The following is a 13,352-nucleotide window of genomic DNA, read 5'->3' as shown; positions in this document are numbered from 1 at the left end:
TTGAGGTTTTGTTTTTATAATTCGATGGCAGTCTGTAGGTCCACTAACCTTGAATTAAAATGACCAAAGTGCAGTGGAAATAACGTTACAGAGGCAGGTTATGGGAGTCCACACCCCCTACCCCTGTGACCAATAGGCCCGTCACATGACTTAACGTGACGTGCATTTCCTCATACAGTACTCGGCAGCAAGTCAGTCAAGTCCAGGGAGCACCGACTGCTCGACTCTTAGGGGTTGTTGTTTTTTCCCTCCCTCACCAAACAGCAGGACATCATGTTTCGACACGCCGCGTTTGCTCTTCTCTTCGCATTTGGATGTGGTAAGTTAAATTATTGATGTGCATTTAGTAATGAAACTGAGGTGGGTCACAATTTGTGATAGGCTGCCGACTCCTGAGGAGCTTCGGCCTGCTGCTTTAGTGAAATGGTGAAACCAGAAATGTATGTTTTCAAGTTATACGTGTATTTTTAAAACACGTCTGTGCAAAACCCTCAAAACGAAGCCACAATCATCCGTCGGATGTGTCATCAGCGCAGCTGATTGTTGTTAGTTGTAATGTTAATTACCGTCTTCGTCAACAACATCGAAACTCGAGTACCACAGGGGACGCATGAATCTTAAATTACACGCTTTGGTGTATTAACATGTTTATTTTTGTACGGGCAAGGCAACGGTATTTTATAGCCAGATTACTGTGTCAGGCTGTCGGCTATTGTGAAAAGTAGCTTTGCTAGTGTCACTTCTGTGGCGTACATTAGCGTACTAGCATAGTGCTTGGCTAACGCTAGTTTTGAAAAAGCTAACGTTAGTTAATGATTAAACCACACACCACATCTTGTTTAAGTGCCCTCTGTTCCCCCCACTAGGTGGCAACAATGTAAACCACACGACATTTTTATATATGTATATATATATATATATATATATATATCTAACTGTGCGTGAAATAAAATAGCGCTCGCTTGTTGGCATTTAGCGAGGCAACCCCATGAAGCGCTAACTGAGCAGAAAGTTAGGTTAATTTCTGCACTACATACTCTTAAAAATATCTAGTTTAGCTATAAAATAAATATTCCGAATGTTCAATCTTTTTGTTTATAAACGTCTTTGCTTGTGGTGCAGCTAACGCAGTACAGGACAGCTATTCTGAAGCTCGCGAGCAGACGCCGATTCTCTTGGCAGTGGATATTTTGCCGTGACTGGCAACTCTTCCTGCTAGCTGTATTTTGCCGTGAACTCCTCTAATTGGTCAATCGACGGAGCGAGTATGCACTGGCGTGGTTCTGGCTTCGCTTGACTACCTTCGCTGTCTTCACGAAGTTTTTCATTTATTTCTGCAAGCAAAGATAAAGTAGTCTGTTATCGGCATCAATCTTCTTAACCATAACCATCAAAGCTGGGTTATCGGGCAGTAGATCACACTTTGCGTCTTCAAATGCAGCAATTGCGCCTTTTAAACACGTGGTTGCAAGAAATTTGTTGCCAAACAAATGTAGACAGTGGGATTCGAATTTGGGAACCTAGCATTTTTTCGACGACCAGTATCGCACGAGCTAGTACACATTCACTGGCGCAGAATTCTTACTTACGGCAAAATAGCGCGAGGTGGCAATTAGCCGGTAGCGGCAAAATATCCACTTCAATTCTGGCAGTGGATCATTGAGCGGTGTTTAGCGTTAAATTCGATCTGGTGGGTTCATATTGCAAGACCCACTGAATACTGTAATACATATAAACACCAAAACCAGACTATCACCTTTCACTAGAATATTATATATTTTCTACTGCTTTCTATTCTGTAGTAATCGGCAGTAAAATATGGGTTAGTTGGTCTCACCTAAAAGACTGTTTTCTCATTTAAAAAAAGAAAGAAAGAAAATGTAGCTTTTTGTGAAAAGAAACATGTCAGGCAGAACAATGACATGAAACAAATAGTGGTCAAAAGGGGCATTTTATTCACTCAACTGAGAAGAGTTCAAGGCACACCTCTGTTCTTGTCAGTGAGAACCAAACAATGAATTTGTGCGCTTACTGTTGCAGGACATACATATATCTATAGGGAAATAAAAGTGACATACGTTTCAAAATCTATCTTTACAGTGATCCATCTGTCACGTGGGGCTGAGGTGAATGTCACAGACAAAGATGGCAAGTTATGTCTTTACGCCAATGTCATGCTCAACTTCTCTGTGTCGTATGAGACCTCAGAGAACAAGGTAAGTTTCTAATCTCATTTATAGCACAACAACTCTCAAATGATGTGTGTTGCTCCAAAGATTCTTGCTAGTCAGCGCTTCACTTGTTGGCGTTTTCCTGGCGCACATCCTGTCACATGCACTGGTGAATTGTTGTGCTGCAGCTCGGATAACTGCAGGGTTGCTTTCACAATTGAACCATCAAAGTGGAACTCGACCTGTTTTGTAGCACTAATTGACTTCCAAGTTATGATTAAACAAATTAAAGAGAGAATAAGAAATGTACAATGGAGAAACCAGTGGGGCCCCCCTTTTTATTCTTTATGCCGCTTCTCTCCTCAGACTATGCTGGCCTATTTTGATCTTCCATCTGATGTCATGTTTAATGGAAGCAAATGTGACAACACAACCTCCATCCTGAAGCTCAACTTCGGAGCCGGACACTCCTGGAGCATGAACTTCACCCTCAACGGGAGCACTTACCAGGCGGATTCTATCACATTTTCCTACAACCTCAACGACTCCACCATCTTCCCTAACTCTTCATTGACCGGTAACGTCTCCAAGACTAGACACAATGATTCGTACAAGACACCTTCAGCAATAGCGTGTTAGCAAATTAACAACACACCGTGCTACGTTTAGTGCAAGCTTGTTAATGACACTGGTGCTCTATGGTGAGTGCAAATGACATGCAGGATGAAGAAGAATCTAACAAACAAGTGATGTGTGTGGGAAGTGAACACACCAATGTTAAAATAGCTGAATTTTCTGATAGTACACCCTAAATCAAATATTTGTCTTTGTGCAAGAGTTTATCAGTAGTACACTTTGACATAGGGTTAGCCCAGCTGCCTCATAGTTCTGAGATTTGTGGTTCTGTTTTTCCTTTGAGTTTTTTTTATTTTTTATTGTCCCTTCATGTTTGCGAGGGTTTTCTCCAGTTACTTTACTGGTGATACTAAATTATCTTTACGTGTCGGACTAGGCGATCTATGGGCAAAAAATAAAATCTCAATATTTTTTTATTTATACCTGGACAATTCCGATTTTAATCTAATAAACTCAACAAACGTTTATTTAAAGGTTTCATTTGTTCAAAAATAATTCCTGTGCAAAAATATTCAGACAACAATAATGTGATTCTAAATCTGTTTTTAACAAACTTAACATTAAAAGTTTGTGCTTAATAGCCACATTTAAGTAGTTGGTAGCTTGTAAACCCGTCTTGTAAAGCCCCCCATCAGCATTCTGCCACTTGTGGAAAATTACAGCTCACATAACATCGATGTAACGGAACACAAAAACAACAGCTTTTAATAATCCAGAAGACAAAATTCATTTTCAATGATTTGATTCTCAAAATGACGATTAAATGAATTAATTTCATTTATTACCCAGCCCTGTTTAGATGGTCTGAAAATTTGTTTTGAATGGTTGCTTGTCTCTGTTTCCTGCCACTGGCTGGCAAGCAGTCCAGGGTGTACTTGTCGACCAAATTTGCGTTCCTAGTGGCGATAAACAGTATAGAAGATGCATAGATGTTATCAAAATCCTAAACAGATTATTTGACTGAATCACACAAGACCTGGTTATGGTGTTTTGATTTCTGTGATAATTTCCATGTGGACACTCTAAGGCGGCAGAAAGGCCACCACAAATTATATTCCGATTTATGTACAAATATTTGAAATGCAAACGATTTTAAAAAAGATTTTCCATAATGTCCCCTTTTCTGCCTTCAGACACTCTCTCTGTGAACGTGAGGCCTCACATCACTGACGTAAGCACGGACACCAGCTACTCCTGCAAGAGTAAAGAGACCTTCCAGTCCGACTCGGTCATCCAGACCCTGTGGAACGTGCTCATCCAGGCGTTTATCAGCAACGGCACACAGAGCAAAAACCGTAAGGGTGAACTCGGCCTAATGTTAAGCCCAAGTTTTCTTCTTACCGCCTCCCTCTCTTCGCAGTGACCAGCTGTTCCGCCGACCTGCCCAGCACCCCCACTGCCTCTCCCACCACAGTGGCTCCAGTGACAAACACCACCACCGCCAGTACGCCCGCTCCGACCACCCCCGCCCCTACCCTCCCCACGCCCACTACTGGGAAGTTCACCATCAAACCGGACGTGAACAGCACAGCTTGTCTGTTGGCAAACTTCGCCCTGCGGATTGGCGTCCAGCATGGCGAGGTGTGTGTGTGTGATCCCGCCAAACATTTAACTCTCCAAATGGAATGTGGCCACACTGATTTCTGGTCCTTGTTGCTTTAGAAGTATCAGGAGATCAACTTGGACCCCAACGTGACCACAGTGTCTGGATCGTGCGGAGTCAACACTAGTGAGCTGGTGTTGGTGTCTAATGGCATGACCATCGCGCTGACTTTCACCAATGTAAGTCTGCGACTATTCTTCGTGGCTGGTCTTTCTGGCCACATTATTAGGTACACCTCCACCTGCATTTCCAAGGCTTTTGTCAAAGCTACAGTTTTGGTTATGAGTGTCGGTGTACCTAATGGAGTGTCTCGTGAGCTCTTTGTATCAACAGGGTGGAGTTTTATGTTGCAATTCCAAGATGATTAATCATCCTGCTTATGCGTGTAATTTCTTGTCTTTGATCTGAAAATTCATGTTTCCTTACAGGACACCAAAAAATTCCACCTACAGGCTGTGAATGTCACCGCAAACCTGAGTTCTGGTAAGCCATGTCATTTTGTCCCACCCCCAAACAAAACAAACACAATAAGCACATTCTCCAAGCAGGAGTCGGCTAATGTTGGCTTGTGTGTTTGTTGCAAGGTTTGGTCGTCTCTGAGGCGAACAACAGCTTGAGTCTGTGGGAGGCGTCGGTGGGCAGCTCGTACATGTGCAACAAGGAGCAGAACTTCACCATCACCAGCCTGCTCAACCTCTTCACCTTCAACCTTCAAGTGCAGCCTTTTGCAGTGAACAAGGGCGTCTTCAGTACAGGTACCCTTTTTCACTTCATTGTAGTTTAGCAGCGTTTACAAACACATTATTGTTACAGTTCACGGTTGATCTTTGCTTAACATTAGAGAAATCGTGCTATCATTTCAGAAGTACAGTGGTACCCTGACTTACGAGTGCCCTGACTTACGAGTGTTTTTTAAGTTACGAGCAACCTTATAAGTTGCTGCTCACGTGAAGTGTGTGTTGGGGGGCTAAAAGTAGCAGATGCACATTAAACTGTATATTGAACAGTCAAACTCAAAAATACAAAATGTGAACATAAGCAAAGAGCTACAATAATCCAAAAGTCCCATCCGGATGCTCACACAAACTGACAACTAGACTAACTACTGCGGCCATGTTTATGTTGTCACTCACTATTAACCAAAAAGTTCATTTTTCAGGGGGAAGAAATGGATGAATACTATTTCAATTCATTTCAGTGTGTAATGTTGATTAAATGAGTAAATTGAGTTGTGAAATTAGTCACAGAATGAAGTGAACTCATGAGTCAAGGTACCACTGTAGTATCCAATTCTTGCAACTCTGCCACAAAAATTTTAATTATTACTTGACCCTTGCATTCTTGAGTCATTCCAGCCTTAAAGTGAAAATATGTATTTTTTTAAAAGGCTATAAATAGTAAATGGTACTTCCTGGGAAAACCTTTCTAGCAAGTAGACAACATGGTGTTGTGCGTACAAACGGCAGAAATCTGTGGTTGACTGACTTTCTTTTCGTCTGCAGCCCATGAGTGCTCATTGGACGACACCAGCATCTTAATCCCAATCATTGTCGGCGCTGCTCTGGCTGGCTTGATTCTCATTGTAGTGATCGCATACGTGATTGGTCGAAGAAAGACCTATGTTGGATATCAGACCCTTTGAGAAGCCACTTTGCAAATCAGTCGCAAAATACGACATCAAGCCTGGTCCTTGATTTATGTGCAATGAATTCGATTGGCTCTCGGCAATTCAAATCCTTTCCATTGAAATCAGAAATGTTTTGTGTGTTAAACATGCACATAGAATATTTCTGAGAGTTTTCAGGGACAATAATGTGGTAGTTTCTTCAAGGACCAAACTTGTCTGCTCCTTGTGTTGGTGTTCTTCTGTTTTTCATTTGTTTTTGTTTTTGTGAATGAGCAAATGCAAAATCCACATTTGTTATCCCCAATCATATCAGACTGCAGACATCCAGAAGTTTCGCCCAAAATTAGATAATTGTAAAAAAATATATATATATATATATATATATATATATATATCATTACAATGGTTTCCTCTGGTCAATTTTGTGTTACCTTGAAGAGTTTCACTTTTTGAATTGAGCCTTCACAGCTGTGTAACACAATATAGTGCCGCTGTGGGACTTTCCTCAACTCCATTTTGACGATTTTGCATTTGCTCTGACAACACTCCATCTTGTTTCCCTGATGATTTCATCTCTTGCACGTTGTATACTATGATTTTGTATTTTGCATCCCAATAATCCAGGGAGGGGGGGGGGGGGGGGAAACCTATGCTGTACATGGCCAGCCATGCTATTCTACAAAACAAAGCCTCAGAACGCTTCTAATCATTTAATCCACAGATGTTCAAAATGTAGTTACTTTGTAAAACTTTTGGGCAAAGGTTCCCCGCCCCTGCTATAATTTAATTCATTGTTGCTGAATAGTTTCTCAGGATTCGGATGCAAAACCTTCACCCGGTTGCAGAAAACAAAGATAGTTGCGCTAAATCATTCACCAAAGGGTGAAGGTGTGCACCACTAAGAAAGCATATAAACAAAGCGTTAGCCAATGTTTGCCCCTGCAGAGCGGGAGAAACATTAGATTGACACAATTGTGGAAGACATTTTTATTCACCCCCAGTGCCCTCGGAAGGTGTTAAGACGTGTCAAGCAAAACCAGCACCAGACACGTCACATTTTCTGCTCAAAGGGTCTGTAACACTTTGCACAAGTCAGAAAAATCAATCCAGAGAGTTTCTTACATAATTGTTCGAGATATTGGGTTCTGAAAAGGGATGGTATTGTTTCATGTAAATGCACTAAAGTATGCTTCTTCTTCTTTCTTTCTTTTTTTTGCGTACAAAATTGTTACTTGATGATTGTATTGTGATCCAGGCTCTGACTGCTGCAGGTGCTCCCAAATGAATGTGTAACATGGTCATGTGTCCTTGACAAATCCAAAGTGAGGATGATGCACAGGAGTTAAGCAAGTTATGTGGCAGTATTCTTCTTTCTGATTGGCCAATTTTCTTGCCTCACTTCCTGGATGACTTAAGATTTGAACTTTCCATGGACACCTAGCTCTCCTTTCGCTGTTCAGCCATGTTGGTGTGGAAGGCGCTAAGTACCAACCCCCTCCTTGACTTCCAGTACGATGGCTTATTTTTCTCTCACATGCACTGCAGCCATGTCAGAGCCTCAGGAGACCAGTATCGTGTGTGTGTGTGTGTGTGTGTGTGTTTTCCCCTTTTTCTTTTTGCGACGATAACAAGCCAGTGACATTTAACCGTTTATACGGAAGTGTATTAGGGCCATGCTGAAAAGAAAAAATCAAACAAGAATATAAAAAAAGAGACAAATCAGATGTTAAAATGACAATGTTGAAAGAAAAAACGTAAAGTCAGGGATAAAATTAGGTTAAAACGCGAAATATGACAGTCAGAATTTTAGAGTGCAATATAACAACTGAAATTATATATCTGAAGTTGTAAAGCCATAATATGATTAAGGTCGTATTGTTTAAATTACACCTTTCTCATTAAAACTTTACTCTCATAATCGGGTTTTTCTCATTTCCAAATTCATTCTCAGATTTTACTTTACTTGTGTAAAATTACATATCTCATATTAGAACTTTAGTCTCATAAAATTATGTATTATGGCTTTATTGAAATTATTCTCTCACATTTGTACTTTTCATATTATGAGTGTAGTTTAATCAAATGATTCGTACTATTACAAATTTATAATTTTAAAATTATGTATTTCCCCCCTCAATACAAATTTTCCCTGAATCTATTGACTATATTCTCTATGGATTTAAATCTCGGTGTGGCCCAAATATGCCTTTGTATGTTCCAACTGGGACAGCAATTATGATTTTTTTTTTTTTTTTTTTTCCCAGCCTTTTAAAATTTTCTCCATAACTTTGGGTCCTCCCGGACTTTGTGTGAATGTTTGAACAATTGCAGCGTTGTTACTTTTTTCAGCTTTGTGCTACATCAACCTGTAGAGAATAGTGCCTTGCTCATTACTAGTATTGGCTTCCATGACTAAGCCTATGTTAGGTTTATGATTTTTCGCATGTTCAGCAAAAGGGAATCTGTGTGTAACATAACATTCTTGCTTTGTTTTGCTTTCACAAAATGAATGATACAGAGTGTCAAACGTGATCGTTTTAGTATTTTGGAGGTTTATTATAAATAAAAGTGTGCTGCTGTCCTGGCTCTCCTGAGTAAATGTTTTTTTTTGTTTGATGAATCTTAGATGCTAGCTTTGTCCTAACCCATTCTTCACTTACTTAATTTCTACTTTATTCCGTGAAGACGTCTGACCTCTTCTCTCTTCACTCTCATCTAGCTGAGGATTGCCAGACGGACTCGGAGAACTTCCTTGTTCCCATAGCTGTTGGCGTTGCCCTGCTTGTTCTCATTCTTATCGTTCTGCTGGCCTACTTCATCGGGAGAAAGAGAAACATGGCCAGCGGTTATGAGTCTTTCTAGAGTTGTCTTTTTATTGGGGCGGTTGCTTTGTAATCAAGAGAGCTACCTGTGTTCTCTGTTCTCAGACTTTAGTTTCGCTGTTTGGTGTTTGCATTTCCTATTCACATGCGCTTATTTGCTTAATGGACCATTTGACATTTTGGGAATCATGTCACTCACGGGGAACAAAAACTACATGAGCAGAGCTTCGTGTAGAATAATACATTTGTGGTTTTGTTAATGAGAGGATATTTCTCGCCCACTTGATTCCATGAAGTACTTGGTGGATTGCTCCAGAAATGAGATGAAACAAAAACATTATTTGAAAAAAAAACAAAAAAAAAACTGAGTTTAGCATAACTGTTCAGTTTGTGCTATTATTTAAAAACATATATACGGTGAGGGCTGGGTGATATCGCGGCCATTTGCATGTGTAGTTTTTGATCGTTGTTAGTTTAGCGTAATGGCTAAGCTAACTGACAGCCACCTGCCAACACATTTAAAATACAATTCCAAGATGTATCGTTACTAAGCCAAAACAAAAGAACTTAGGATAGTTTTTTTTTTTTTTTTTAAATATATCTATGGAAAAGCTATTATCTTGGCCACTTGACGGCAAAATGTGCTTTTATTCGCTCAAAAATTTGAAGATCACAAGGCTTATTTAGGTTATGTTAGCATAATTACCCAATTATGTTAAAATGTCTAGTTGTAATGATAAACATCTGCCATCACCTTTGTAGTATGTTGGCACTTAACTAAAATGCTTAAGACAGTATGTTGGCTTATTACTGGTTATTTTAGGACTTAATTAAAACATTGCTGAGGGACTATAACTTGGCCACTTGATTCCAATATTATCATGATATTGCTTGTGAAGTTTTCATTGTTTTATACTTTGCTAATTGCAGTGGAACTAAATGGCAAGCTCTAAAGACATCTCCCTTTAATTACTTCTCGAATACTCTTAACGTTCTGCTCTATTCTAACGACAACCAAAACATACAAAAGCTTTTCTTAGCATAGTAATGAATTCACTATTCTTGTGGCATTAAGAAAAGTTAAGGGAGTATCTTTGCCACTTATTTCTCATCCGTAAAGTCGTTTACTCCTGAAAAGTTAAGATTGTTTTATTTGTACGCCAAGTTTAGCATATTAACATATTTGTCTTAAATGCTTATGTGCTACTGTGCTGTTTATTGATATTATTTTGTAGCGATAGTGATACAGGTACACATTTGGTAATGAGCTTTGAGGCACTTTACACTCATACAGTATATGGCACTATTAATTATCCCCTAGGCGTTATTGTGACCATTTTTTGGCTTTTTGTTGGTTCTGACCAAGCCATTTCAAAATAAAATACTGCCCACGGGACAGATTTTCCCAAACATGTCAAATGAGTCCTCTAATGCATATGCATACAGAATAATGTCATTTTAATTCTCTTGCTTTTGAATTCTCACATTGCTGATTTGCTTTTTGTAAATCTGTAATTCTTCCAGGCTCGGATATGTGCCTCTCCTAACCATTTTGATGATTTTTAACATTCACAATTGCCTCTATTTTCCCCCTAAGCTTCTTTCCTGCTAATTGACAACGCTAACTTAACTGTCTCTCGTGTGTCTCTGCGTGTTTGTTTGTGTGCCACTCAGCCGAGGAGTGCTTCCTGGACTCTGATTTGAGCTTTTTGGTGCCCATTGCAGTGGGCGTGGCCCTCAGCTTCCTAATCGTCCTTGTCCTTCTCTCTTACCTGATTGGCCGGAGGAAGAGTCGCACTGGCTACCAGTCTGTCTAAAGCGCTGCTTCTGCCCCAAAAACATTCCCAAATGTTCTTTTTGCGCCCCCCCCCTGGCCTTTGAAAAGTAACATTGAGCCTATGCCCCTGTGTATCCCAGCTACCTCCGCACTTGTCTTTTCCTCCTCCTTTGCCAACGATGGAGTCAGCCAAACCATTTCAAATGAAAATTGCATTGTTTGACTCAAGACTGCATGTCCACTTCCACTCCCAACATGAGGGGGGGCTTTTCCCTCTCTGCCCTTTACAATATTATACGTGTAAATGATTAATCTCTTGTATAGAATGAAATAACTTGTTGAATGACTTGAATGTAAAAGTAAGTTATAGCACATTGACTTGTTTGCCAGAAAATGTTATTTTATTTCTTAATGCACACTATATTGAAATGAACTGTTGAATGAGAAGGGACACTAAACACTTTACCAGCACTGCAAACACATTTTGGGGAAAAGATGTGATCACAGACGAATACTTTTCAAATCTCGACCTGCGGATATTTGCTTAATTGCACCATTCTTTTCATCAAGGCACGTTTTAAACGGACACTGCATTGCACGGCAGTTGACCCCCCCCCCCCCCCTCCCCCAAACAGACAGTTTTGTGCCTTTCCGTTAGCCACCGTTCAGTTGCTTCGCTCGAGAAGAAAGTAATGTGATGACGAGCTTGTCTTAACATGTGCAAGGTTGGGACAAGGGGACGAATGAAATAAATGGAAGTTTGGTTCTTGTTTTCTAGCTCTGTTTTTTGTTTTATGGTCTAAGATCTTGTGACTGAATTCAAAGGTTGCCAAACTGCCCATTCGATGATCTGGTTTATAACATGTTCAAAGTTCATGACATGAGTGGGAAAATAAAATATGGGGAAAAATGGCCGTTACACATTAAAACGGAAGCAAATATGGAGTTAACTTCCTGCAAAATCTATATGCAGTGGGGCAAAAAAAGTATTTAGTAAAAACACCATACCTATATTACCATTCATGGAAAGTTGACAGATTTTTCAAATGTTTGGACAAATAACAGAAACTTAACAGCCCTCTCTCGTTTCACTAGCTCAATTACAGAACAGGAATGGTATTTGTGTTTTCTGTGTCCTACCTGCTGAGTACAAAAGTGAGTTAACGTAAAGAAGTAATCCCCATCTAATACATTGTCAATCACTGGTGAGTAAGTCATGCATTTTGAAGGTTTACAGTACAGCAGGTAACATCTATGACGGTTGAGAAGGTTAAAAAGCATGATGCATGTTATCAGCCTTCCCTCACCAACGTTTATCATGCGCCATCAGAGGGTGAGTGTGTAGGTTTATTATGCAGTGCTTTACCAACTTTACACTTGTGTGACAGTTACAAATTATGAATGTTAGTTATTCTAAAACATTGGTAAGAGTATGACAGTGGAACATTCATTGGCATGTTGGAGGTAGATTTGTATGAAATTTAAACCCAGAACTGAGAACTGAGAGACAGACAAGCTAACCAGTAGCACAAAGTGCAGATTTGGGCATCAATATCACGTTAAAATGTGAAAGTAATGTTAACACTTCATATTTATCATGTATTGAGAAAGTATGATTTTATTCATTTTTTTGGGGGGTGTCAGTAATACCCTTCCATAAATATAGGCAATTACAAAATTATATATTTTTTAGGTTAGTAAATTTCAATTTTTTATTTGGGAGGGAAAATCTGAAAAGAAAAATATTATTGTCCATTGTCATTGCTAAAAATTTTCTCAAAAAGTAGGTTGGATAGGTTTTCTGTTATCACTACGGTGTTTGTCTTTCCCTAAAATACGGATACTTCAGGGTAGGCTAACCAAAATAATATAAACCAACTATTGATAAAATTATTTATGTTTTGGTTATCCTTGTAAGAAAACTATTATCATCAGTAGTTTCTATACTGTAAATATTTATCATCAATATTGCCTGGTTTATCATGATGTATGTATGATCACTACCACTCATTGACACAAGATGGCGACAGCCGTCAGAAAAGCCATCCAAATGAGAGGAAACTTCCTCTCAAAATATGATGCAGTGTACTTCTATCTACAATCATTGCAGAGCGAACCACACCTACAAACGCATTTTTAAATTAACACCTTCCCGATATTGCTAAACGGGGCATTATTATTTGTATCTAGCCACGCAGTGAAGCCTACATACCCCAGTTCAAATGACTTGTGAGAGTGGCATTGTGTTTTTGTAATACCAAAAAGTTATTACATTTTAAACTTCATCAACCATGAATGTGACCTTTAACCTGTACAATTCATTAAAATTCACTTAAAAATAACTGAGTTAATGTGTTGTGTGCACACTCTCAGAATTGGACAGTCATAACGCATATACAGTATGTGAGTACCTATCTAACTACCTACCAGGCAACTCTTGTGCAACTCTTGTGCAACTTTGTTGCGCTTTTTGTGTAGTAACAGTGGCAGCTGCCCAACTCAATGAACATGTCTGCTTCTTAGCTCATGATGCAGTGTTTCCCGAGCAACTACACTGTTTGCTCTCCACACCTACACACACTGCCTTAATGAGAAAGCTGCCCTGACCTGAAGGCTTAATTAAAGACGGTGACACATACAGACAGGTGGACATTAAAAAACACACACGCACTTTCCAGCAATGTGAGCCTGGGTTAGTGACTGAAAAATAGAGCAA

At 39.6% G+C, this 13,352-nt stretch overlaps 1 protein-coding gene across 3 annotated transcripts; it reads left to right on the top strand.

Annotated features, from left to right (window-relative positions):
- Positions 1–146: 146 nt before the first annotated feature.
- lamp2 (lysosomal-associated membrane protein 2) lies at positions 147–11,413 on the top strand. 3 transcript variants are annotated; one of them, XM_077577630.1, is made up of 9 exons: positions 147–319; positions 2,101–2,216; positions 2,538–2,748; positions 3,941–4,102; positions 4,168–4,388; positions 4,470–4,589; positions 4,839–4,893; positions 4,995–5,165; positions 10,534–11,413. In XM_077577630.1, the coding sequence occupies exons 1-9, from the start codon at positions 274–276 to the stop codon at positions 10,674–10,676; spliced, it is 1,245 nt and encodes a 414-aa protein (XP_077433756.1). In that variant the 5' UTR covers positions 147–273; the 3' UTR covers positions 10,677–11,413. The 3 variants fall into 3 exon arrangements, with proteins under 3 accessions (XP_077433756.1, XP_077433755.1, XP_077433757.1); XM_077577629.1 differs by having other exon boundaries at positions 8,757–11,413; XM_077577631.1 differs by lacking the exon at positions 10,534–11,413 and adding an exon at positions 5,913–8,623.
- Positions 11,414–13,352: the final 1,939 nt, after the last annotated feature.

Source organism: Vanacampus margaritifer, chromosome 10, assembly GCF_051991255.1.
Source record: "Vanacampus margaritifer isolate UIUO_Vmar chromosome 10, RoL_Vmar_1.0, whole genome shotgun sequence".
Taxonomy (NCBI): Eukaryota; Metazoa; Chordata; class Actinopteri; order Syngnathiformes; family Syngnathidae; genus Vanacampus; species Vanacampus margaritifer.
The sequence above is the reverse complement of the archived record's forward strand: the minus strand, read 5'-3'. Positions and strand labels throughout refer to the sequence as shown.

Coding starts and splice junctions, on each gene's coding strand:
- lamp2 (XM_077577630.1), top strand. CDS start 274: ATGTTTCGACACGCCGCGTTTGCTCTTCTCTTCGCATTTGGATGTG. Junction 4,389..4,469: donor TTGGCGTCCAGCATGGCGAG/GTGTGTGTGTGT, acceptor TTGTTGCTTTAG/AAGTATCAGGAGATCAACTT. Junction 5,166..10,533: donor CAAGGGCGTCTTCAGTACAG/GTACCCTTTTTC, acceptor TGTGCCACTCAG/CCGAGGAGTGCTTCCTGGAC.